Source organism: Heterocephalus glaber, unplaced genomic scaffold (assembly GCF_053883595.1).
Source record: "Heterocephalus glaber isolate CG9 unplaced genomic scaffold, H.glaber_assembly_v1.0 deba00001457, whole genome shotgun sequence".
Classification (NCBI taxonomy): Eukaryota; Metazoa; Chordata; class Mammalia; order Rodentia; family Bathyergidae; genus Heterocephalus; species Heterocephalus glaber.
The window spans coordinates 21887133-21915030 of NW_028258305.1; the positions used below are offsets into that span (position 1 = coordinate 21887133).

General features: G+C 44.1%; 1 protein-coding gene and 1 long non-coding RNA gene across 2 annotated transcripts in view; one reads left to right on the top strand and one right to left on the bottom strand.

The window, feature by feature from the left end:
* The window catches only part of Ttc7a (tetratricopeptide repeat domain 7A), a 117700-nt gene extending 108166 nt beyond the window's left edge, over window positions 1-9534 (bottom strand). Inside the window, exons 1-2 of the mRNA XM_004839401.3 lie at window positions 9236-9534; window positions 1327-1490 (exon numbers count right to left, since the gene is read on the bottom strand). Of these exons, the coding sequence (XP_004839458.1) occupies window positions 1327-1490; window positions 9236-9404 (333 nt within the window). The 5' untranslated portion in view covers window positions 9405-9534. The remainder of the gene's footprint in view (window positions 1-1326; window positions 1491-9235) is intronic.
* Window positions 9535-9626: 92 nt separating this feature from the next.
* Window positions 9627-27834, top strand: LOC110347970 (uncharacterized). The gene is made up of 4 exons (XR_015453135.1): window positions 9627-10613; window positions 11421-16254; window positions 19069-19149; window positions 27602-27834. It is a non-coding gene; the product is annotated as an uncharacterized LOC110347970 (long non-coding RNA).
* Window positions 27835-27898: the final 64 nt, after the last annotated feature.

The following is a 27898-nucleotide window of genomic DNA, read 5'->3' on the forward strand; positions in this document are numbered from 1 at the left end:
ACCCCAAGTCTGTTCTCCAGCTCCTCCCAGGGAAGTGGCTCCTTGGACTCTCATATACACCATTCTCACAGCATGTGTCACAGTCCACTAGGGACAAAAACTATTCATTTGTTCCTAGGACTTATCTTCCCAAAAGACCTGCAACCTCCTAAGGGTAAGGTCCATGCTAGGTTCATCTCGGTCGCCCTCAGTGTGCTTAACACATTGCCCTGCACACAGCAGGTCTCAAGAAAATGCTTAAGGAAGTAAGTATATTACTTTAGAACATCTCTTGAAAACTCACTCTCTGTTTTCATCTATAATGACATACCCAAACCCCTTTTATAGCTCAGCATACACTTTAATCTAAAACAGTCTTAAACTTCGATACACACATGAATAACTGGGAAATCTTGTTAAAATACAGATTCTGATTCACATTTTGCCCTTCTAACCAGTTCCCCAGTGGTGCTCATGCTGCAGATGAGTGGATCACACTTTGAGTAGCAAAGATCTAGAGAAAATTGAATATACTCCCCTCACACCCTCCCTCAGTACCTTGTATACAACAGGCACTCAATAAATGCAGTTAGGCTTAAAATGGCTTGTCCTATTCTGGAGTTCTTCTGTTACTGGTCAACTCTGCATATGTGCCTGCTTCCAACTAAGCTCACTGAGGTCTTACTTCCCGAGAACACCCAAGAAGCCCAAAGAGCCAGGCACATCTAGGTCAACCAAGCACTATCCAACAGAAATATAACGTAAGTCACAAGCATAAGCTACATGTGTAATTTTTAAATTTCTAATAAAATTTTTGAGTCATATTTAAAAAGTTTAAAATTGTGAAATTTTAATAGCATTTTCTTTAATACAATATATTCAACTGATTATCACTTGAACATGTAATCAATATAAAAAATTAGTTCTTTCTCTCTCTTTTGTTTTTTAGTACTGCATATTGAATGTAGAGCTTTTGCACTGAGCAGGCCCTCCCCCTTTTGAGACAAGGTAACTAAGTTGCCCAAGCGGGCCAGAACTTTTGATCCTCCTGCCATAGCCTAAAAATTACAGGTATGCACTACCACACCTGGTTAAGTTAGTACTCTTTTACATTTCTTGTTTTACACCAAGTCTTTGCAATTATTCACACTCATTCACATCTCAATCTACACTAGCCACCCTGTAAGTGATAAATCACCCCATGTAGCTATGGCTAACATACTGAGCTGTGCAAGGCCAACCATTAAGACAGACTTGTTGCCCTGGTGACCAAGAGACTCAGGGAGGGCTGAGCCAGCAGATGGGAGTGAGGAGAGGAGGCTCCAGGCTTGCGGTCTGACAACTCACCGACAGTCGCCCGTGATTAAGGACACTGCTCAGATAATTCTTGGCTTCAATCATCCTGCTCTCATTCTTCTCCAGCAGGGGGATGGAGTCTTTTATTTTGCCTTGGTTCTCCTTCAAACACTGTTCCAGGAGGGCCTCAGCCAGCAGCAACTTCCCAAAGTCATCTGAAAAGCAAGGCATGGATCAGAATGGGCAGTGAAGGCAGCTCCTTGGAGAGATCCAAAGCCCATGTGGAGACTGGCACTACCCCTGGGTCCCCCAAACACTCCCACCCAGCATATGAATGGTGTACATTTTCCATAAACTTAAACAGCTTTTAAAAATCAGCATAGTCACAGTCCAAGTTGTCCCTTTGGGTTTGCTTCCTTCTATATTTTAATAGTTGAAAAGGCAGATTTTCTAGGACTGTGGACCAATTCCCAGAATTTCAGAATTTAAAATAAAGGACAAAGTCATACCTATTCCCTGCTGTAGATAATAAGTTCTTAAACCAAGAAGGAATTCTCCCCAAACTACTGAAGAGGAAAACTATATTGGGTAGCTTACTAATGCATTTTCCCAGGCTCCTAATGTCTGTGTAAACATAAATTGTTTTCTCACATTTTGAGGTATTTTAATGTGGCTCATGGATAACTGGCAGTCAAAGCAGCGTGAGGTGGAAAACCCAAGGACTGGTGGGTCCAGGCAAATGGTTGAACATAGTTTCTCCTGGCACTTTCCGGTGTTCTCTCAAACACAGAGCTCATCTGCATACCTCACCAGCTGGCAGGGGGCTTCCCACTGCTTGGTTGAATTTGCTGCCTCCCTCTGCCACACAGAAAACTCCAGTCTCGTTACCACCATATTCCTGCCACATGCAGTAGAGGCGACTTGGGCATTTGAGCCAGGTGTTCAAGGTGCAGGGTTTGGGACCGAGTGTGGCTTCATAGCAGCCGAGGTGACTGCTCAGTGTCCCTCCCCAGCTAGCTCTGGGTGGGGACCAGGCCTTCCACTCAATGCAAGTGCTGGGCAAATACCTGTTGAATGAATCAGATCCTCTCAACCCCTCAAAGAAGAAGCCATCAGGATCAGCGAATAGAGTGCCTACCCAACACAATCTCTTGAGTTGTCTGCTCAAGGCTATCTTTTCAGTTTGCTTTGCATCCAGGATGCCTCTCCCTCCTCACCCTTAGGATCTCCACTGTTTGCTCATCTCAAAGCCATGGCCCAAAACTGCACACTTTCAAGGAGGAATTTCCTCCCTTTGGGAAGACTCCTTGCAGAGAGCGGCCCTAACTCCAAGAATCCCGAAAGTACGATCCCAGGAGGTTTTGGCTCTGAGAACATCGGTTATGGTATCTTTTGCTACCTACCTCATGATTTTGAAAATTAACCTTTTGAGGAAATACCCCTAAAAGTACCTGGTACAAACTCTGATCCATTGCTATCAGAGCATAAGTGCGTAGAGCCTTTCTAAAGGGCTATCTGGTAACAGATCAATCTTGTTTCTGTACATCCCCACTGGTCCAGCAAACCCACCTCTACAGATGCCCTTGCACACGTGCAAAATGATCTGTGTATAAGATCTTCCTGCAGCATTATTTATACCAGCAATAAAATAGAGACAGCCTTCCTGTCCATCAGGAGGCTAATTAAAACATGGAACATGCGGGCCGGGGATTTAGCCCAGTGGTTCTGTCGCCTGCCTCGCAAGCGCAAGGACCCAAGTTCGATCCCCCGTACCAAAAAAAAACAAACATGGAACATGCATAAAAAGGGACACCATGCAGCCATGAAGAGGAATGAGGACACTCTGTATGTGCTTTTATGGAACATACTAAGAGATCAACTGTAAAACAGCAGAGTAATATGCTACTGTGTCTTCATGCATACACATATGTGACAGCACACACACACACCCACACACACACACACACACAGAGACACGTGCACCATGACCATAACAGAAAAAGCAAAAGCTTTCCACTCTACTTTTTTGTACCTATGGAATGTTTGAACCATATAAGCATATTATCTAATGAAAAGTAAATTTAAATCAAACCAGCACTGACAGGCAATCTATATTTCCAAATCTCAGCCAGGAGGAGGGGCAACTGCCTAGCAGTTCTCAGTGACAGCCTGAGTCTACCCCCTCGGCACTAGAGGCACTAGAGATTCTCACTCTAGGCTGCTTTCAATCAGTAAAACGAAGGGTAGGTCTGGGCATGGCGGTGCTCACCTATAATACGAGCCCTCTGTCTCCAGAGGCAGGAGGATTGCAAGTTTGAGCCTAGCTTAGGCAATTTAGTGACTTCACAACAACAACATGAAAAACCAAACCAGAGCTTAGGGATGTAGCTCAGTGCAAAGGTCTAGAGTTCAATCTCCAATACAGAAACAAAAACAAAAACAAAAACCCAAGGTAGGCTTAAAAGTATGCTTGCTTCTAGGAAGGGAAACGAAAACCAGGCCCTAGGGTCCGCCCCTAGGCAGGTCCCGCCCCTTTGCCCCAGTGCCTTTCCAGCCTAGAGAATCCAGCTTCCTTCTTTCCCTCTTTCCTTCAAACAACCCAGGGTCCTCTGAACCCAGGTGCTGTGACCCAGTCCCTAGGGGGCAGTGAAACCTGGAGTGTACATACGGTACAAGAAGGGAGTGGACTGAATAATTTTGAATCTGGTGAATATAAGGATAAATAATTGAGAAGGTAGCATTTTGCATATTTTTCTTTTGCCTTTCTGTTGCCTCATTTATACTGTATTTTATGAAAATATCAAAGCACAACAGATTGGGGATTTAAGCAAAATAAAACAAAATTGATTCCTCACCACAGTCTCTTTGAGAAGCACTGCTCTAATCCCTAAGAGTGACCTAGTCTGTGAAAGGAACACTAGTATTTGTTGAGGGCTTACAGAGCACCAGGCACTTTATTATGTATTTTTGTTAACCTGCACAGCCCTAAAAGGTAGATATTATTACTATTTTATAGACAGAAATAAACATAAGAAATTTTGTTAGGGTCACAGACAATAACATAGCCAAAGTATAATCTGTCTCTCCTGCAACCATGCAGACCAGAGCTTCTGAGAAATTAAAAATCAACAACAGTCTATGAACTGTGAAGAGTAGGCTGAAAGCTAATAGTAAATCCCAGGGCAGGGACAAGAATTGTTCTCACTTTCAGAGACCTAGGAGCTTCAGATTTTTTGTTCACAGACACTTCCTATCCTTGCAGTGTGGAGACTTTCTCCCTAGGGTCTCAGGCTGCATCTTCGTTTAGTAGACCCTCAGCAGATATCAGAAATTCACTTTCTTTTCTTCCTTCGCGTACATTTTCAGGATGTTGGGAAATGGGAAGAAAGTGTTCAAGTGGGAAGAGGAACAAGGGAGGAGGGAAGGAGAAAGGAAGGAAGGGACAAGAAAAAAAGTGAAAATAGAAGGAAAAAATGGAAACAAAGCTTTTGTACATAGGGAGGGAAGAGGGCTTGAGGCAGGGAATGGGATAAAATAAAATAAAATTTGTTTTTTAAAAAAGTTCTACATTTTCAAAGCTGGGTATGGTGGTGCATACCTGTAATTCCAGCACTCTGGGAGCCTGAGGCAGGAGGGTACCAAATTCAAGCGCAGCCTGGGTAATTTAGCGATTTGGTAAGACCCTGCCTCAAAATAAAAAAATAAAGGGCTAGGGATACAGCTCAGTGTGATGGGCCTAGGTTCAATCCCCAGTACTAAAAAAAAAAAAAATTCTAAATTTTCAGTTGTTAAGAATCCAGATGACTAAAAGCATCTTCATCCTCCCAAAGGCCAAGAAAGTTGCTTCTTAGCATCCTGTTGTCTGAAGCCTACCCCCGTCTATCTTGTCTCCTCCCAGGACAAGGACTGCACAACAGACAGTAAAGCGACAAGGGGGCCCAGCATGTTCTCCTCAACCCTGGCCTCAGAAGAGCCTCAAAGGAGGCCTGACTTGGTGGCTACTCAGTCTCCTCCACAGCTACTTTCCTTCCCCTCCAGGCCTCTCAGGGTGCCTGGTCCCAGAGGCCCACCAGGAGGTCACCTGCCTCCTGCCCAGGCCTCACACAGTCCTTCTCTCTCCATGCCTACCAATGTCCCTTAGGACAGTGATGACGAAGCTTTTGGAGACCGAATGCCAAACTGCAACTCAAAACCCACTATTTATCGCAAAGTGCCAATGCTGCAATTAAACCTGAACACTGAGGTTTCAGTTTAGACAAAACAACTCTCCATTAACACACCACTGCTTAGGAAATGTGGTCCAGCCAGCCCTGTCCCACCAGGTCAGACAGGCACAATGGTTCCTGCAGCTGCTGCCCCAGGCTGCTGGGGCCTTCCAAGCTCAGCCAGGGGAACAGACCCAAATGCTACAGAAACTCAAGAGGCCACCTGCCTCCAACACGTCCCTGCCAAATTAAACTGTAGAAACAATCTCCAATGTTAAAAAAAAACATCAGCTAAAAATAAAATGAAACAAAAAAAGTGACTAGAGACGAAGAGAGACTCGAGAGAGACAGAATCCAGGTGGGGCAGGCAGGTGTTGAATGCAAATTTTTTTGATCTCTGTTTTATGTTTGAAATTAGTAAAATATTGGAAATGGGTCCAACTCAAAAACCAAATGTAATTTGTGGCCTTACTCAGATTCTGACTCTTGACAAACTATCTGTAAATTTTGTTGTTGTTGTTGTTAAGGTCTTGCTACATAGACGAGGCTGATCACGAACTCACAATCCCCATACCTCAGTCTCTTGAGTGCTGGGATTACAGACCCATTAGGCCTGGGAAATTGCTAGGTTTTTTAAGAAGTAATAATGGTATGGTGGAGCCAGGTGTGATGGCACATGCCTGTGATCCCAGCCCTTGGCAGGCCAAGGCAGGAAGATCACCAGGAGTTTGAGGCCAGCCTGGACTACACAGCAAGCCCCGGTCTCAAAAAACAAAACAAAACAAACAAATAAATGTATGATAGTTATAATTTTTAAAAAATTCTTCCCCGGTACCACACACACACAAAAATTCTTATTTAATAAATACATCCTAAAATACTAAAGTGTGGAGCTATAGTCAAACAAGATAGCTCATGAGTTCATAGTCAAGCTGGCTATTATTAGATAGAGTTCATTCTTCTCTTTTTAAAAATGTTTTAGAAATTTTTCATAAGTTTTTTTTTTTAACCACTTAGGCTCCTTGGATTGTTTTTTTGTTTTCACTTCTGTTTTGCGGCACTAGGGATTGAATCTAAGGCCTTCACACTGAGCTACATCCCCAGACCTTTTTATTTTTTATTATGAGACACTCTGCTAAATTGTCTAGGCCAGGCTCCCACTTGTAATCCTCCTGACTCAGCCTTCCAGAGTGCTAGGATTAAAGGGGACTCTTTGTTTTTACATAAATAAACTCCAACAGCACCAGCCATGCTCTGAGGTTCCCCTGCTTCATCCTGACCAAATCTAAACCGGATGTACATCTGAAGAAAACACACAGCAGTAGTAACTACCTTCCCCGGGGTGGTGACAGAAGCCTGCCCCAACAGGAAGAGTGTATAGGAGCCTGTTGTGCTTCAACATCTCCTGATCCTCCATACCACCCACTAGGGACCCTCACAGCTCCATCCTCATACCCTTTGGAGTGGAATTTATGCTCTGGGGGCTAGTTTTAGTTTCTGTAGAAACGTCTAACACAGCAGGCCTCAAGGCCTCCGTAAAATGGGGTTCACTGGGATCAGCTGCCTCCCTGAGTACCTTCCCCACTTCCTCTGCATTATGTGACTGCTGAGGCTTTGGGCCACTGACTGGAAAGTCTAACAGGCCAGGGGACACTGAGAGTCTCCCTCCTGGGCCACAGAGGGGGGTTGGCACTAACACCTTAAAAAAAATAGGTTTTTGATTTCTTGAGTGATCAAGGAGCCCCTCAGAGACAGTACAAAAATAATAGTCAACCCCAAATGCTGTGTGTGGGCTTTGGAAGTCACTGGCTTTCTTTTTCTTTTTTTAATGGTTTACTTTTTTTTTTTGCTATCATTTGTTTTTTTATGTTCTTTTGTAGGACATTCTAATTACTTTATTATTTTTATATATTTTTATTAGTACATGTTTGCAGAACATAATGATTATATTCATTATGAGGGGTGAGTACATGTACATAACACATCTTAATTCTTTTTTTAGCCCTTCCCCTCCCCCCTTTCCCTCCCTGGTTTTCTTTCCTTTCGTTGGTTTGTGTGCACACATGTGTGTGCATGCATGTTTGGGGGTAGTGTATCTGGATTTAACAATGAGAGAAATCACTCACAGAACCAAACCCCAAATTGGCAGGAGAGACCCCAAGTGCAGTGTGTCCCTCCTCACACTGGCCAGTCCCCACAGTGAAGCTCGCCCAGGCTCCAGGCCCTCTCTCCACCCTGAGAAGGTTGGCAGGGACTTAGGCTGAGTAGAGGCTTTACCACATAACATTATGTGACCTCTAGTGGCTTTGGTGTCCCCACATCTAAGACAGGAACAAATCCCCTGTCCTCCTCACAAGAATTTTAAAAATAGAGACAACACTTTATACCACTTTTACACCCTGTGCTGTTACAGGGTTTCCCAATGATGTTCCATAGAATATGGTCAAATTGAGAAACATGGCATTTATACCCTAACCTTAGCTTGCATATCATACCAGGTTGGGCAGATTAAGAGAGGTTCCATTGTTTTCTCTCTCTTGGGTCCAGCCTGTTATTGGCTCTCTGGATTTCAGATTCCCACACCTACCCAGAAACCAGTAACTCCTCACCCGATTTCTTCCGCCCTGGAAAAAAGGCTCACCTGATTCTCCCAACATGCACTTCTAGCTCTGCCCAAGCCCCTACTGCCAGGCTCAGAGGTACACCAGAGCCTCAAACAGACCTTCCATCCCTGCCACTAAGCCCCCCCGGGGGGGGGCGGCTCCATCCTTCCTCCCCTCTGGGCCAACACACCCTACTCTCCCTCAAATACCAGGCAGGGGCCAGTGCCAGCTCTGTCACTTTCTCTGAACTCCACAATTCAATACCAACTACCCTGAGACCACCTCCCAGCCAGAGAGGGCACAGCCAAGGCAGGATCCTGTGCAATGAGTCTTTGTGAAGTAATTGCCCAAATAAGTAGAAGGTTGTACTCAGATACCTGGGTTCAAATCTTGTTTCCAAAACTTAGTGGCTAGCTGGATATGGTGCAAAAGCCTGTGATCCCAACCCTTGGGAAGCTGAGAAGGAAGATAGCCCTCATCTAAAAAAAACAGCAGCTAGCCAAACAAAAAACAAAAACAAAAACAAAAACAAAACAAGACAAAAAAACAATGGCAGTATGGTCATTTTGCTTAATTTCTCTGGGACTCAGTTTCCTTATCTGTAAGGTGGGCAAACAAGGGCAGTAGTGCTGGCTGTCACTACCATTACCACCCTTTTCCAGGCTGGGCAGCTAGATCTGCCCCCCCCCGCCCCCGCTGCAGCAAAGGACCCCTAAGGCTGTGCACACGAGGGCTCCCCGGACCGAGAGGCGGCCACCAGGAACAGGACCTGGTACTGGCACCTGGGCGGGTATTCCCGCGCCCCATCGGGTGTCCTGCCGCCCAGCACAGGAGCCTAGCCCAGCCAAACCAGCCCTGAGAGCCTCCCACTCAGTCCGCCACAGACGAGGAAACTGAGGCTCGCCAGGCTTCTTTTCCTAGCTCACCACCCTCCCCAGGCGCTCGGTACCCCCTCGTCTGCTGCGGACGGTGCTCGGGTTTCCACTTTACTTGGGGAAAAGAAGGTCGGAGCAGACACTGCTTCCACCGAGTTTAGGGAGCGAGGCTCCAGCGCTTCCGGAAGATGGGGGACCCCGCGACTCTGAAAGCAAGGGCACCCACCCCGCTCTGGCTCCAGCTTCGGCCCCGCGGGAACCCGCGCCTCGCACTCACCGGCGTCCGGTACGGCGGGCCCGGGGTCCGGGCCGGCTCTACGCCCCCCGCTGGGCGCACGCAGCTGCCGGGCGAGCTCGGGCAGGCGGCCCCAGCGGCCCTCGGCGCGGCAGCGCTCCAGCTCGCCCTCCGCCTTCAGGTGGGCGCCGTGTGCGCCCTTCGCAGCCATCTTCGCGCCCGCGCCTCGGCCGAGCGGGGCAGCCCCGGCCGGGGGCGGTGTCCCGGCTGCGGCGCGCCGGCGGGCGGGGTCGACTGCAGCGCGGGCGGCGGTCCGGGCGGGGGCGGCAGAGCGCGCGCAGCGGGGGGCGGCCCCGGGCTGCGGCGCGCGCTCGGGCTCCGGTCCCGCGGCCCCTGCAGTACCCGTACAAGCTCCTGACGCCGCTGCCGCGCCGCGCCCACAGAGCCCACCGCGAGTCCGCGCGCCGCCGCCCCGCCCCCGGCCCCGGCCCCGGCCCCGGCCCCGGCCCCGGCCCTGGCCTTGAGGGGGCGAGGCGCGGCCCCGGGGACACCGCGGCCGGGCGCGCGACCGGCGGCCGCCGCCGCCGCCGAGTTCGAGCTCACTTGAATGCTGCGCGCGGCCGGGCATCCGGCCCGCCCCGTCCCCTCGGGGCTCTATCTCTCCCCCCTACCCCGCCGCCAGTCTGGCGGGAGTCCCGTAACCGCCGCCGCCCCCCGCGCGTCACAAATCTGGGGGTGCGCGCCGCACGGGGAGCCGGTCGCCCCGGGAACCTCCCCTGGAGCTCTTCCATCCGGAGAGGGTTTTTTATTTTATTTGCGGTACTCGGGATTGAACTCAGGGTCTTCTCACAGGATTACATCCCCAACCCAGTTTTTATGTCTTATTTTGAAACAGGGTCTTGCTGAGTTACCCAGGCTGGCTGGAAATTGCGATCCTCCTGCCTCAGCCCCCAGAGTGCTGGGAGTATGGTCGCGTACCATTATGCCCAGCTCTTGTTTTCCGAACAGCGTCGTTTCTCTTTAAAACTTGATTCTACGACACTTGCTGGCGGCTTGAATCTCGATCGTCCTGGGTTTCTGAAAGGCTCAAACTGGCCCTGCAACTTCATATTTACTTGTTTCTTCATTGTAGTGTCTAAGGACTGTGATCACAGCTTCGTGGGGTCTTAAACGAGTTTGGCCCCGCGCTGCAGGGGTTCCCAGAAGTTCAAAGGATAACCGGCAGGGCCTGGAGGGAGGGACCGTGTCACCCTGCAGAGAGACTGGTTACGGCCCCGCCCCGGTGCGACAAAGGCTCGCGGTTCTACACTGGGACTAAGGGCGTCACTCGAGGAACTACTGTACCAAGACACAGCTTCCTGCCCGAAACAAGATATTGCAGGTTGTTTGGCCAAGACTGAAGATGGCACAAGACAGCAAGGTCAGGCCAAACTGTCACGTAGACTCTTAGGAGTTAGAAAGTGACCACTTTGTACCCAGCGCGAAGGTCACCAGCCCTGCCCCGCAGCCTTAGGTGTTCCCAGGAAACTCAGCCTCACGTTTGCGCGCCACTAACTGGAAAGGGTTTCACAGTGCCTAACCCGTATTACCTTTCCTCTGGAGGTCAGCTGTTGCTGACAGCCTTCCTCTTGCTACCTAACCCCAACTCCCCTGTGGACACCCATTCCTTGCTTAGGGGCAAGACTACCTTCCCTGGGTGCTGCTTGGAACACCTGATACCCCCCCTAAACTCCTGGGGCGGGAAGGTAGATGAGGAAAATTGGACAGCTCTGGCAGTTGGAATTTGGAGACCATTTAGTCAATTGGCCCATAAACCCCTCCTAGCCTGTTCTTGTCCAGCTGGCTTTTTGTTAGCCTCTGGCTTCCCTTGATGGTCGCCAGAACTGGATTTGTCTGCGAAAGAGGGGTTGGGTCAGTGTGGCAGGAAAACACACTGTGATCCCCACCCCAACTCCACCCCTGCATTCCTGGGAGTCAGCTCCCAGAGCAGACAGCCTAGTGGAGAAAAAGGAGGTGGCCCTGACAGAAAATCAGGAAACTTCCCCTCTGTCCTCCACAGTGCATTCATTGCCAGCCCCTTCCCAGGGTACAGAACACAGCAGAAGCAGCCTTGTGTGTTTCTTTGTCCAGGTCTCCCATATACATGTGGGCACTGGGGAAGGGGCAGAGTCTTCACGCCTCACATTGGCAAATGTGACAATCACAGATCCTCTCTTTGTTCCTACAGGCCGAAACTTCTCTGAAAAAGGCTGGTCACTGGAGTGGCAGGGTCTAGTCCCTGCTGGAAACCAGGGGAGAAAGGGTCAAGCATATTGAGGACCAGCCAATATAAAAGGCAAATAGAAAGTGTGGTGCTGTTTTTCAATCTGAAATCTCTCAGATGAGAGCTCAGAACAAATTCTGATAAAGATTGCTATTATATTGCCAGCTCACCAAAAATGCTAACAGTTTAGTAATAGACCAAGGGTGTGGTGGCTCATGCTTGTAATCCCAGCCCTGGGGAGCCCTGAGCTGGAGGCCAGCCTGGGCTACAAAGTGAGTTCAAGGCTAGCCTGGACCACAGAGCCTTGGCAGGCTTAGTCTCAAAAACACAAAATCAGTAAACCAAGTTGGACCCAGGTGTCATGGCACAGAACTCTAACCCCAGCACACTGGGAGTATTGTAAGTTCAAGCCCAGCCTGGGCACCTTAACAATTTAGAGGCCCTGTTTCCCAATAAAAAATAAAAGGTCTGAGAATGTAGTTTTGTGGGAAGGCCCTGGATTCAGTCCCCAGGAAATGGAGACAGACAGACAGACAGAAAGTGAGCAGTGCCAAACTGATTTTTGCTTACCACAGAGGAAGAGCCTTGACGGGGTTAGTAGTATCTCTAGGAAGTATGGAGTTCAGAGGATGCAGGCGCATTTGTTGAGAAATGTGTCTTTTCAGTGAGCACCAAAGACTACACCACCAAAGACTATACCGCCATGGGCCCTAAAACCAGGTCAAAAGAAGACAGCTGCTGCCCTAGTCAGGCAGAGAGGCTTTTACCACTGGGCTGGTGGAAAGGCTGTGGTAAACTACTGACCTTGATGATTCTCATGAAAGTAGGGACTTGGTGAGGCCCCTCATAAACTTACAGGTTGAAAAGTTCATAATTTAGGCCCAGAGAGAGATGGTACTGAAGAGCTCATTTTAACTCACACACACAAAAAGCCTGCTCTTGTTTGGATCCCCAGGGGAGAGTGTTACTGAGTTAAGTCAAATAAGACATGGAAATTTCAGAAAAGTTGGGGCCGTGCTGCCTGCAGAGGCCAGTAAGACCCAGGAATCCTCATAGTTATCTTTTCTTTATTGGTCTGGAGCATTTTGCACACTTGGTTGTGTGGAGTACAGGATTTACCTCTATGGGATTAATCTTGTCTTTCCTTTGACAAACTGATAACTTGTCTGTTGATAGCACATGCCTATAATCTCAGCACTCAGGAGGCTGAGGCAGGAGAATTGTCTTCCTAAATTCAAGGCCAGCCTAGGCTACATAGTGTGACCCTGTCAAAAAAAAAAAAAAAAAGAAAAGAATAGAATCGCTTTGGGTATCTGGCTGAACGCTTTGAGTGAAAGGTAAGAGTGAACAGGTATCTTGTCTTCTCTGGAGAAGACAGACAAAAGTATTGGCTGTTTTAATCTAAAAGAAAGTATACCACTGATCCACAATTGTAAATCCTGAGACCTAACAGGTAGGAGTATCTGAGTTTGGTACAGCAGAGAAGGACATTTTATTATTATTATTATTATTATTATTATTATTATTATCATTAGTATTATTGGGGTTTTTTGTTTGGTTGGTTTGGGTTGGTCTTTTTGAGTCAGGGCCTCTCTTTGTAGTTCAGGCTGACTCTGAACTCACTATGTAGCCCAGGCTGGCCTCTAACTCAAGGCGATCCTCCTCCCTCAGCCACCTATGTGCTGGGATTACAGGCCTGCACCACCACACCCAGCTACGTTATTATTATTGTTGATGTTATTGTACCCATTTCAATCTAAAGTTTGTAAGCTTGTCCTTTAATTACTAGAGAAATGTTTCCTTGTGGGTCTAAAAGTAGAATAGGAAATTGAACATCTTCATTAGTGACTTTTTTTCCTTCTTTAATTTCTAACTTTCAGAACTCTTCTTTTTTTTGGTACCGGGGATCGAACTCGGGTCCTTTCGCTTGTGAATCAGGCAGCAAAACCACTGAGCTAAATCCCCCGCCCTAACTTTTAGAACTCTTGCAAGCCATTCAGCAAGGTTTTGGGGGTCTGCCCAAGGGGCTGTTTCTCATTCTAGTTTCTGGTTGCTTATTAAATCCCCTATTTCTGGCTTAGGGCCATTCACAAAAAGAGAAGAGAGGTGGGGCAGATCTGCTTCAGGATCTGGGTAAAAGGCTGGACCCTGAAGTCCCCATTGGACTTCTCTCTTGACGAAGAACTGAATCAGAGAGCAATCTATTTTGACGAGGAAGACTATGGAGAATGACCTCCAAAGACCTTGGCTAACATCTGGGCGGCTTTTCTCTAAACCCCTTTGGTTTCTGTTTGTAAGCCAAGTTCTTTTAAGTCACTGTTGGAGGTCTTCCTATTTTTTATTGAACTTTCCGCATCTGAAGTTTCTACTAGCATATGAATGCTCTGTTTATATGTCCCTAAAACAATTCCAAATTTATCTTTGATGTTTTCTCTATCCTATCTAAGTCATGCAGCTGTGTCCAAGCTGTGGCCCACCTTTTTTGGCATTCTTTTTTTAAATGTTGTAATAAAAAAAACTTTTTAAAGGAAGTTTTGTTATTTATATACATTAACTATATCAGATATTTCATGTGCTACCCAAGAAAATTCCTCTTCACTCAAAGGGTGGGAGGGGAGGCCAGCCACTGGTTGGACATGTCTGCAGGCTTAAAGACTCTTTGACAATGGCTTTCATCTGACACTACAGTAGGGGCTTAAACTCCATCATAGGACTTTTTTTTCTTTCTATTCTGAAAGAGATTTACCATAAAGAGGAAAGTGAGTTTTGGCGTATCTGGCTCCCAGGAAGGAAGGGAAGTGGGCCAGACAGGGAGGTGAGGCAGAGGGAGATGCAGTGCATAGGGTGGAAGATGAGGAACGGTAGGTTGAAGCTGTAATGTGGGGGGATCTAAAAGACAGGGTTAAGCAGTTGGCATTTTTATTTTGCTTTGGCAAGGAATCTGTTAAAAGACAAAATTTTGGGCCAGCTATTTTGGAGCATGCCCATAATCTCAGCACTCTGGGAGGCTAAGGCAGGAGGATCTTAAATTCAAACTCAGCCAGAGTGACTTAGTGAGACCCTATCTCAAAATAAAAAATAAAAAGGGGGTGGGGATGTAGCAGTGTGAAGGCCCTGGATTCAAACCCCAATGCTGCCCCCCCAAATAATTTGGGAATCTGATTTCTTCTTCTTTTTAATCTGATTTCTTTTGGATGCTTCCTCATGCTAATTAAAAAGTAAAGACCCTTGGATGTTTGGAATTCTGTTCCCTCTTTGTTCTAAAGCACCTCAGAAGTGAATAATTTTGTTCATATCAGAAGTTCCTAGTAGTGTAACCTTAAACTATCATCATGGAATGATGCCATTTAGAAAGCACACATTTGGGTCCCAATAAAAATCCATGTAAGAAGCAAAAGTCTGAGGTTTACACCAAGAAAAGCCCTGGAGAGCCTGGGCATGGAGAGCCAAGGATTGCTTGTGTATCCTCTGGCTCAGGCCCCCAGTGCAGACGGACCTTTTCCAACTAGAATCTTGATGAATGCCTAGTTCCAAGCAGGAAGGTTTGAGACCTCTCCTGAACCAATCTCATAGGCAAAACAAAACAAGCCTGAGGAAAGTTCTCAAAACAAATAACAACAACAACAACAACAACAAAAAGCCTAGCAATGTAGCTTAGTGAGAAGGTGGTGGGTTCAATCTGTAGTACAGTACTACAAAGAAAAAAAAAGAGGCTTAGAGAGTAAGTAGTAGTTTGTGGCTATCTACTTTAAAGTTACAATGGATCCTTCTTGAAACTTCTAGGAAAAAACCAAAATTATTTACAATTTTATTCTCTGTAGTAGTTAAGTCAGTGTGAACAGTAAGCTGTTTGGGTGTAGATGATTTCTATTCTGTGTAATGACTCAAGATTTACTGTGTGATTATTATGGACCCCCCCCCCCATCAAACCCCTCCAATACTGCTTATCACAGTGGCTGAGAGTAGTTAGGCTGGAGGTCACTAAGTGCTCCCAGCCACCTACCTAGAGATGGACCAACAGCCCTGCTGAGATGCCCTCCCCACCTTCTGTTCTTTCATTCTTACCATTTGGGGCCATCATAGTTGCCATTCGGGGTCCCCTAGAAACCTGTGTTTCCAGCACATAGTAGATTGCTGACAGGTTCTCTGCTTTTCATGACATCCCACCTACAGTCACTCTGAAAGTCCTAAATCTGAATATGGGTTTCACCTTTGCTTCCTGGTCAACAGTATTTCATCCACAAAGGTCATCAGATATGTGATGCAGAGCAGAATGACAAATTGCCACTGGGTGTGGTGGCTTAAACTCAGGAGGATGGCAAGTTCAAGATGTCTGGAAAACTATGAGCCTGTCTCAAATAAAAACTTTTAAAAGGGGTTTGGGGATGTAGCTCAGCAGTAGAGCACTTGTCTACCATGTGTAAGGCCCTAGGTTCGATCCCCAGTACTACTACACACACACACACACAGAATGACATCCTACCTTTCCAATCTTATGGGGTCACAATGCCTATGACCTGTTTGTTTGGAAATCAACTTTTACCTGTCACCATGATTATTGGCTCACAGCATTCTTGCCCACACTGTCTCCTATCTTACCTACTTATTAGTCCTGAATCAGCCCTCTCAGAATGTTGACATTGAAACGCTGCCACCATCTGGCCAGATGGCCAGTCCTTCCCATTGGCAGCTGCCAGGGAAACTGCATGTACTGTAATCATTAGACTGAGGGACAAAGTCCTACATAGATGAGCTTCAAAATTGTGAACTATTTGTGTCTGTGTACATTAGGCACTTGGTAAGTTATTTGTTAGGTTAATTTTAAAATATCAGAATATCGTAGGTTTCCCCAGGCCTGGGAGATGAGAGCTCTGGGGTGGCTTTTATCCCTACCCACCTATTTCATGACCGGGCACCCACACCCTCGCTATGCACTGACCTCTGTCTGATCATCCCCATCCCTTCTATTTCTTGGAGTCTCAGGTGCCTCCTGATTCTCCCTGGTGGCTTTTGTCTCCTCTTATAAACTTGTGCCATGGTCCTCTCCTCAGAGCAGGGCCCCATGATGTCTCCCGTTCTCTGCCCAGCTACTGCCAACCTAAGGGACAGAAGTCACTCCAGCCCACAGCAGTCTTTCCACTCACGTTAGCTAATTAGGTCCTATTGCTCCTATGGCCAGCTGCAAACATCCGCCTCTCTGAGGAAGGCAATTATAAGCTATAAAACATAGCTTTGTTCTATCTGCTTTTCAATTCTTTTGTTTCATCTTTTAAAAAATATTTTTGTTTGAAAAAATAGAAAGTACATAAGGCATAATTGCTATAAAGTAAACTCTTATTTACCACCCACCGGGGTTAAGAGATGAGGTTTTTACACCAGTACTCCAGAAGCCCCCCACCCCTGTTATACTCCTCCCCAAAGCACAATCCTCCCTCTCGCTCTCCCCCCCCCCATCAGGACCTTGCACATGCCAGGCAGGAGTGGGGCCACTGAGCTAAATCCCCAGCCCAACCTTTTGTCTCTTAAAAGGCACTTTTATGGCTTTTATGGTAATTACTATATTGGTTTCTGATATTTCTTGTCAGATTTAGGAAGTTCTTTCTATTCCTAGTTTGTTGAAGTTTTCTTTTAATTATGATTGAAGCTGTTAGGTGTAGTGGCATACAACTGTAACTCCAGCATTTGAGAGACTGATGGAGAAAGATCACAGACTGGGCTAATAGTGAGTTCAATGCCAACCTCTGAGACCCTGTCTTTTAAAAAATTATGATTAAAGTTGAATTTTAAAATATGCATTTATTGAAATGGTCATACAACTTTTCTTCTTTAAATCTACTAATATGGTGAAATTGTTTCATTTTCACATGATAAGTAATCCTTGCATTTCTGGCATAAGGTCAAATTAGTTGTATAAATTTCCTGTGACTGATGTAATAAATTAAAACACAAATTTAGTGGTGTTGGCAAAGTTGTGTTTTTTCTTGGGGCTGCAGGAAAGAATCAACTTCTTTGCTCACTTCATCTCCAGAGGCCAATTGCATTCCTTGGCTTGTGGCCCCTTCCTAGACTTCAAATCTCATCACCCTAACCTTGTATGCAGGGTCCCATCTCTCTGGCTCTGAGCTTCCTGTGTCTTTACACAGACTCCTGTGGTTAACCTGGGCCCATAGGGGAAACCAGGATAATCTCCTCATTTAGAGGTCTAAAATTAGTCACCTCATCAAAGTCCCTTTTGCTGAATAAAATAATACATTCACAGATTTCAGGATTCAGCGCTTAACACCCTTGGAGACTATTATTCTGTCTGCCACATTGGTTACAGTGGGTTTTCCTTTTTATATATTGCTTGATATGATTTGCTAATACAACGTTTGCTTAGGAGTTTTGTATCCTTGTCCTTGACTGACAGGGCTAATTTTTTTCATCTGAAACTGACTTCAATGAATTTTAATATTAAAGTTATGCCAGCAGAGCTGGGTGTGGTGGTGCACACCTATAATCCTAGCCCTCAGGAGGCTGAGGCAGGAGGATTGCCATGAGTTCAAGGCCACCCTGGTCTATACAGAGAGTTCAAGGCCAGCCTGGAATATATAGTGAAAACCTGTCTCAAAAAACCCCAAACAAAATAAATAAAAAAATAAATAGTACCAGCCTTATAAATAAAGAATGTACCTTTTTTCCTGTTTTCTAAAGAGTTTGTATATGGTTAGCATTATTTTCCTTTAGCTGTTTATGGGTACTTTTTAAAAATATTGATTCAACTTCTTTAAGGATTATAGGCCTTCAGATTTCTATTTCTTCTGTCAAATTTTGGTAAGTTGTATTTTTTTAGGAATACATCCATTTAACATGCCTTTCATATTTTAGGCATGAGATTAACATAAAATCCTCCTATCATCTTTTTAGAATTTATAGAATTTGTAATTATATTTGAATTTTAATTTTCATATATTATTTGTGCATTCTTCTTAAATTTTTCTTGATAACATGTCAGGAATTTATCAGTTTTATTGGTCTTTCCAAATAACTAAATTTTGTTTTTGTTGATCCTCTATTGTAGTCATTTTCCATTTCTTTGATTTTTCTGATATCTCTATTTCACCTATTTTATTGTATTTGAGTTACTTTTGCTTTGCTTTTCTTTCTTTTTTTAAGCTTTTGAGACAGGGCCTCACTGTGTAGTTTAGGCTGATCTTAAACTCACTAGTAGCCCAGGCTGGCCTTAAACTCATAGCAACCCCCTGCCTCAACCTCCAGATTATTTTTCTTTTCCTTCATTTTTTTTTTGTTGTTGTTGTTGTTATTGTTGTTGTTGTTACTGGGCCTTTGCAGTGAGCTACATCCCCAGCCCTATTTTATTTTTTATTTCGAGGCAGGGTTTTACTAAGTCACTAAATTGCTCTAATTTATGATTTTCCTGCCATAGCAGCCCAGAGTGCAGGGATTAATTACAGGGCTGTCTTTTTTGTATATCTATGACAGTCAGGATAGGATAGGTTATGTTGCAATAACAAACAATATCCCCATATGTCAGGGCTTTTAACAACATAGTTTTTTTCTCAATCATGCTACCTATTCTGTCCAGTTTGACTGGTTCTTCTTTTTTTTTTAGGTACCAGGGATCGAATTCAGGACCGGAACCACTGAGCTAAATCCCCGGCCCTGACTGGTTCTTCTTGAAATTGTCTTTACTGTAGGTCTCAAGCTAGCAAAACTATCCACTATCTAGAACATTAATAATCATTTTGGCAAAGGGAAACAGATGGTATAGAGATAGAGAGCTGTACTTTGGCTCTCAACACTTCTGCCTAGATGTGACATATAAAACTTTCATGCACATTCCACTGGCCAGATCAACAAATATGGCTAAGTCTAGTGCCAATATCAAGAGATAGGCAGTGAATCTTTGTGAATAATAAAATAGCATCCCCTATTTTACTTTTGATCTCTGTGAGGTAGTATCTTAGCTCATTATTTTTCAAGTTTTCTTATTTTTTAATATATGCACTTAAGGGTAGAAATTAGTTGTATCCTATAAGTATTAAATCATATAAATTTAGTTAACATCCAGTTTAAAATATCTTAAAATTTCCTTTGTGATGTCTTATTTGACTGATATGTTTTTAAAAGTGTTTCTTAAATTCCCAATAAATGTGGAAGGTTTTTAGGGTTTTTTTCCTAGTGTAACTGCATCATATCTGAAAATATACTTCGTCTGATTTCAAATGTTAAATTTCTTTTAGATGCTACTTTCAAACACATGATCTTGGAAGGAGATCTCGAGTCTCACATGAGACTCCCAACCCTCATCAGCCCCTTGGTTTCAGCCTATGGATATGCTGAGCAGAGAACTTAGTTGATCCCTGCCTAGACTTCAGATCTACAGAACTGTCAGATAATGAATCTCAGCATTTCTTTAAGGCGCTAACTTTGTAGTAATTAGTTATGCAGAAATAGAAAAGCAACAAAATGTTTCTACTGGTGGATAAATCATTCAATTTTTGTTTGTCTGAAAACATCTTCTCATGTTTACTTCTGAAGAATTTTTTTATGGAGTTAGAATTTTAAATTAGCTGGGTTTGGCGCCACAGGCCTGTAATCCAGCACTTGGGAGACTGAGGCAGGAGCATTGCTGTGAGTTCAAGGTCAGCCTGGGCTACATAGTGAATTTTAGGGCAGCCTGAACTACTGAACTACATAGCAAGATCCTGTCTCAAGAAAAAAAAAAAAGAATTTTAGGCTAGCATTTTTTTTTTATACTTTGAAGACATTACATTGCTTTATGGTTTCCATGACGGCTGTTGAAAAATCAGCTGTCTTGTTACTTCTTTAAAAACAATTTTCCTCCTCTGCCTATTTTTAAATTTTCTTCTTTGGTTTTCTTTAGATTTATAGAATGTGCCTTGCAAAGATTTAATTGACTTCGTTTGAGATTTGTAACTCTTCTGAAGTCTTTCACAGTGCTGGAAAATTCTTATCTTCAAATATTGCCTCTGCTTCCCCTCCTGCAACTCCAACTCTGTATCAATGGGGCCTTCCCACCCTATCCTCTGTGACTCTCACACTTGTTCTCTTTTTCAATGTTTGGTCTCTCTGTACTTCATTTAGACTATATTCTTTGACATATTTTCCATTTCAAAAACTCTCTCTTCTCATGTGTCTAAAATGTTAAACTCATCCCTTCCATTTTAATATCTCATTATATTTTTCTGATCACAGATTTATATTTGACTCCTTTTTCCATATGCTATGTTATTTTTTATACTTTTTTTGCTTGCCAGAATTTTCAAGCTTGGTTTTTATTTCCCTAAAGATAGTAAAGCAGATTTTGCTTGTTTAACAACCTCTGCCTGATAATTTCAATTTCTCAAGCAGTGATCTGTTGATTGTTCTTTTAGTTCTTTTCCATGCTGGATGTCTGTTGTCTTTGACTCTGCAGGATATTGCATTTGAGAAATTACTGTAGAAATCATGTGAGGCTTAGAATGATCTTATCTTCCTCCAAAAGGATTTTAACACTTGCTTTTTTCCTAGGTGCTTGGTGATCTAGAATCACCTTATTCTAAAATCAGGGCTTGAGATTTCCTGGACAATCCAGACAAAATGAAATTTGGTTGCAGTCTGTGAAAAGGGTCATATTTTCAGTCTTCTAGTTTGTCCTAGAGGGAAGTCTTCCTTGATCCCTCATCCCCACCACAGATGATGTGCCTTGCCTGAGTGCTCCCATGGTAACTTGGGCCCTAACAAGCATTTACACTTTATCTTACATATGCTTCCAAACTAGACTTTAAGTGTGTTAAGGATACTGGATGTCATTTACTCTGTATCTCCAGCATTTAGCATAGTACTTGGGCAACAGCAGGTACTCAGTAAGTGTTGTGGACCTAAATTGGTTAGTTATCTAGCACTTGCCTTGTGTGAGTCACTCTTTCATCTGGGACAAAATACCTGACACCAACAATTTAAGGCGGAGAGATCTGGCTCACAATTCAGAAGGTTCAGTCCATGGTAACTGGCTCCAAGGCAGAAATGGCCTGGCAGAAGGTCCCAGCAGAGGAAAGCTGGTTAACCCGTGGTGGCCCAGAGGCTAGAGAGAAGAAGTGGGAGGGACAAGAATACACCCTTCCAGGTCACATGCCCAGGGACCCACCTCCTCTAGCTGGATCCCACCTCCTAAGAGTACATTTAGTTAAGCCCCCATGATCCAGTCACCTTCTAAAAGTTCTGTCTCTGAACAATGAGGCTTTTGGGGGTCATTTTAAATCTTAATCATAACAACCCACTCAAGGAAGTGGTAACTCCTTGGTAGTCTCCGTGACTCACATCTTCTCTGTGTGTGAGGAGAGTCTTCTGTACCTGGAATGATCAAAGATGGTGATTTTGCAGCTGGGCTAGGGAGCAGAAGGGTGGAATGCAAAAGAAACACAGAAGTTACTGGCTCAGGGCAACTCTGGAATGAGCAGAAATTGAGACAAGCTTGGACTTGGAATTAGGTGGGTCAGATCCGATTATACCCAGATCTCCAGGGAATGAAGGGCTCCTAGCTGACATCTGAGTAAGACTGCATCTAGAGACTCCCGGCAGAATGGTTTTCAAGAAAGGAATCTTGGATAACTGGCGTGCTGCACACACAGGATTTGGGGTTGTATCCACAAATACCACTTTATATTTGTTTTCCATTGACTTTTAATCCCCTTCAGTGGGGGTATGGGTGGTCTTTTCCTGGGCCATGGGTAAAAATCCTTTCAAGCATATAAATGTTTCTTAGTACCTGTAGGTATAAAAGTCCAGGAATCACATTAAGTTCCAAATGCAGACTCAATTCAATCATCCAGTCCAATATACTAATTAATAAGTCCTCACTCAAAGATAAGATGTGTCTCCCTCTCTCCTCAAAGCTAGGACCCAGGGGAGCCGGCCATCTGCAGCCTGATAGGGACTGTGTTCAGCCTCTTTCTTTTACTGCTGCTTTCTACGTGCAGTGTTGAAATGGGGAAAGGTGGAGGGAGAAGAAGGATAGGAAGGTTCTTAGTAAAATGGCTTTTATGTCCCTACCCCTGGGGCCCCGCAGGTTCCCTGGCAGCTGTTCAGAGCTGGCTCATGGAGGCTCTCTCAGGGCCTCTCTGTTGGACTGCTCGGACTCAGATCTCTTTTTCATCAAGCTTCTCTGCTCCTGTCTGCATTATTCTCACCCCTCAGTCTAAAACCTTCGCATCCTTCTGTCTTCATTGGCCACCATCTTGGTCAAGCCCAGATGCACAATGCCTCTGCCACTTTTTCATCTGGTCCCCTGGATTCTTATCTCATGTGACCCCCTACTCATAGGGTAGAGTAATCCACGACCAGGTAATCTTCTCTCTTCCAAGGCTGCTCACATTACTGAGCCAGGCCAGTGTGTGTGCCTAGCATCAAGGGCCACCCAGCAAATCCTTGCAGCTACTGTCACTAGACTGGAGAGGAGGGAGAAAGTGACCTTTCAGACTTTCTCAAGAACATTTCCCCCAACAAAAAAACCTCCCTGAGCAGGGCATGGTGGCACATGCCTGTAACCCCAGTACTCTGAGGCAGGAGGATAGCAAAGTCAGATCTTGACTAAGCAATTTAGTGAGACTCTGTCTTAAAAATTAAAAAAAATAAAAATAAAAAAGATCTAAGGATGTAGTTCAGCACAAAGGCCTTGGGTTCAATCCCCAGTGCTACAGAAATAAATGAATGAATGAATGAATTCTGCCTAGCTTTCCCTTCTTTCCGTCTTATTTCTTCTTTCTGGATATGGAGCTTCCTTGATGACAGGGGCAAGAGAAAGGTAATCAGATTTCAAAACTTGAACATTCTTTTTTTTTTGTGGTACCAGGGATCGAACTCAGGACCTTGCGGTTTCAAGCCAGGTGTGGTGTCACTGAGCTAAATCCCCGGCCCCGGATTTCAAAACTGTCCTTTGAAAATCTATATCTTTGTGGTCTGCTTTCCACCTTATTTCAATACTCAGTAACTATCCCATTTTGACATTTCCATCAAAACTTGAAACTTACCAACAACATTGCACTTCAAAACTTTTTATGTCAGAATGAAGCCATTATTTTTTTCTGATTATCCAATTAATGCATGCTGTCCACCAGCTGTCTGATCCCCCATGACCTCAGTTTGATAAATACAGTACAATTCACATTAGACTTCACATCCTGTTTGACCTCTGTGTCACTTACGGATGTTTTGGAGTGCAAGTAGCTGTCTTTTTAGAATAACTTAAACAAGGAAGGTTTCTTCCCACATAATATGCTGTTATGTCTTGTATCTAGATGTTCCCCCAAAAGGTGTGGTCATAGGTGGGCTTTTCCAAAGTGGCTGGATCTAAGGTGTGGCTGAAGGTATTTACTGAAGGTTTACTGAGATGAAGGGTTTGTGATAACTAAATTAGTCCACTGATTGGTTCAGAATAGTTCTGGGTATAGATAATGGGAAGACCCACCCTGAGTGTGGGTGGCATCACCCTAAAGGTGAATATCCAGGAAGGGATAAAAAGGGAGAGGCACACTACTTCTGTTGCTGTTTTGCTATCTCTTGCCTGCTTTGTGTGAACTATTTCTTCTCTGTGACGTCCCTCTGCCATGCCACCCTGCCATGGAGCCAGTCGACTATGGACTGAATCTCTACAAACCGTGAGCTGAAATAAACTTTTCCTCCTTTAACTTTAGGTGTTGAGTATTTTGTCTCAGCAAGGAGAAAAGTAACTAAAACACACGCTATCTGCAGGTAGGTGCTGGCTCAGCAGCTCCACAGCACTGAGACAGCCTTTCTGAAATTCTCTACTACTGCCCTTCACAGTCAGAGGGTGACTGCTATTACAGCCCCACTCAGAAGGGAAAGGTCACTGTCCCTTTCATCAGCAAAGCAAAAGACAAGGCTGGTATGTAGGTTAGTGGTAGGCGGCTCTCCTAGCATGTGTGAGGTCCTGGGTTCAATCCCAGTACTCCCCCTCCAAAAGGCAAAATACTTCTCATTTTCTCATGTATTGTGCTTAGAACTGTGTCACATGGTAATTTAGCTGGGAAAAAAAAGAATGGGAAAGTTTGTGTTTAATGATTAATGCCTGTATTGTGGAGACAGAAGGGAATTAAAAATGGAAACTGGGCTCCCAGTCAGTATAATCACCAGCATATGCTTGGTGCCACTCCTTAGTTACCCAAAACTCATGTGCCCTGTCTTTGCTATATACACATTTTACATGGGATATACTCATTCATCCACAAAGGAGATAACCCTAGGTGTCACCAGCTCCTACATACAATTTGGGATGCAGGTACTCTGTATAGTGTGCAGGTGCTGTGTCTTGTGAGGGTAAATTTTATTTGTCTGGGAATCATAAACTTATATAAATAAAAAATTAAAGGTATAAGTTTAAGAGGAGAAAAAAAATCACTATTGGAAAGGGGAGAGAAATGAGGAGACAGACAGCTACCTTGTTGGAGTAAAGTAGGGAGCCTAGAGCTGGTGCTTGAGGTTCTTTGTTCTTAGCCCCTTTTATTCTATGGCAAGAAAAGACTCTTCCCTCTGAAATTTGTTACACTTGATTGGCTATTTCAGGCTCTGAGACCCCTGATTTGGCCACTAACCGTCTCTCTCCGTTGCCTAAGTGCAAATTCTTTGGTAAGCTAATTTAGCCCTTTTTCACCCTGCCAAGGTGCTATCTCTAAAACTTATGCTGGGCCTTACATATAAGCCAGAATTAGCAATTAGTAAAGGGATACATGTACAGTTTAGTGCAGTGACATGGTGAGAATATATGTCTCTTTCTATATGTGGGTGTGCATGCATGCATGTCCATGTGCAGGTGAGTCTATACTTTGTATAGTAAGTGAGTTTTCTTTAATATAGCCCCTTCCCCACTTTGTCTCCTTTGTACTTAACTGGAGGTAGAGAGGAGCAAACTGGGGCTCAGACCCTGGCCAAGTGGGGGTCAGGCTGCTTATCAATTCTCTGTGTTTCTCTTAATTGCTCTCACTAACAAAGGCTTTAACTCTCTAGTCAGGATTTGCCAGAAACCTAAGGCCCTTACTTTTCCCTGCCCATTCCCCAACTTTCCCTACACAGGACTCTTGTTTTAGTTCATCTATTGCTAAAACAAAGTGCTTAGGACTGGCTAATTTACAAAGGAAAGAGGTTTATTTTGGCTCATGATTCTGGAGGCTGGGAAGCCCAAGAGGATGGCATCCTTGAGGGCCTCATGCTGCTTCAAGTTGTGGCAGAAAGTGGAAGGACAAGCAGTCCATGCAAAAGACACAAAACATGAGAGGCAACTTTATAACTAGGTCTTGTGATAACTAATTCAATCCCAAATGAATTAATCCATTCCTCTGTGAAAGGAAATAATCCCTCTTAATGACATAATCATTTCTTAAAGTTCTCACCTCCCAACATGGTCCTAAAGGTAAATTTTTTTTTGATACCTGGGATCGAACTTGGGACCTTGCGCTTGTGAGGCAGGCACCAGAACCACTGAGCTAAATCCCCGGCCCTATGGTAACTAAATTTTAACATGAGCATTGGAAGGGGTAAGCCATAATCAAACCACAGCACTCCTCTTTCAGGTCCAGATGTGACTGCTTATGGCCCAGTGATTTACGCTAGAGAAGGTTATTTGTGAACAGGAAAAAGATGGAAAGTACAAAGTGTTGAGAAGAATGTGGGACAACAGAACTCTGACATGGTCTTGCAGATGGGAGTATGTATTGAGTCAACTACTTAGGAAAACTTTGGTAGTGTCTGATAAAGCTATCAGCATTCCCTATAAGCCAGCAATGTTCCTCTTGGGTGAATACCTAACAGAAATGTGAATAGATGTGCAAGAAAGACATGTTATACAATGTACAAAGTCACATCATTTATAATAGCCTAAAATTTGAAGCTAGTCAGACATCTATGAATAGACTATATATTGACTGGGCCGGGGATTTAGCTCAGCGGTTCCACTGCCTGCCTCACAAGAGCAAGGACCCGAGTTCGATCCCTGGTACCAAAAAAAAAAAAAAAAAAGAATATATATTGACTGACACAATGGAATAGTACACAGAAATGAGAATGAATGATCTCACACTACAGCAACATGGATGAATCTCAAAATTATGCTGAGCAAAAGGAGCCGTAGGCCAAAGAAAATGCACTGTGTGATTCTATTTATATAAAATACAAAAACTGGTAAAATTCTGTGCGTTAAAAGTCAAGATAACAGTTTCCTCTGGAGGAGAGGGTAATGTTTGTAAGTCAGCATAAGGGAGAAGAGTCTTCATTTGGGTGCTAATTATACGGACATATTCAATTTCTGAAAATTTATTGAGCTGTACACTTTTCTGTATATGTACCTTTCTTTGCATATATTATATATCCATACAATGTAAAAAATAAAATAAAAGCTTACAGGAAAATATATTCAATGTACAATATGAAGAAGCAATAACAGCTTACACTCAGGAGAGATAGAGATAGAGACAGAGAAAATGAAAAACATTTTTCATGTTATTTCCTGGTCGGCAAAGCACATCCAATACTGTGAGATAGAAGTAGCAGTTTCTTCTGGCAGTATATTAAATTCTTGATTAGAGAATCTGGAAGACACACCCTTGTTTTGTCCCTCTGTGCAGAACACACACCTTTTACACCCCACTTCCTGTTGAAGGGAATTCTGGGGCCCAGGGGTTGACATAGCATAGAAGACCAACAGACTGTTGTTGAACAGGCTTAAGACTGTAGGGGCACAAGATCCCCTCAGTCAATTGTCAGACTTCTGATCAATTCCAAGAACAGTCACAATCAAATAATATATCTAAAGGATCTTTAACTTGTTTTTTGTTTTTGGCTTTTTTTTCCCTGAGACAAGTCTCACTTATGTAGTTCAGGCTGACCTTGAACTCAGTATGTAGCCCAGGTTGACATGTGATGATACTCCTGCCTTAGCCTCCTGTGTGCTCAGATTACAGGTGTGTGTCACCATACCCAATTAAAAAAAGTTTTTAAATGAAATATGTTCAAATTTCTTTCAATTAAGTAATATATTTGTATAGTTTTTAGATATCAAAGCATTACCAAAAGGTATATATTGAAGTCTTATTCTCACTCCTGTTCCTATCCACCCTGTAATCCCTGTATAGGCAAAACATTGTTTTGAAGCTATTCAGAATGATAGCTGAAGAGATGCCACCTACAACCCATCTTGCTACCTGTGGCCTCAATCTTATCTCCTGATCATGCTGCTGTTACTCACTCTCCACCTGTGTTGGTTTCAGCTCAGGTAAATTGGTCATTTCCATCCAGCAGGGCTCCAAGTTTATGGCTTCAAGTTTGGCCAGTGTAGATTGTAGGCTGCAGATAAAGAGAGCCTCTCTTTTACCAAGTCTTTGATCTGGGCTTTCAAATCAGTTGTTTCTAATCTAGATTTGCCATTCTTT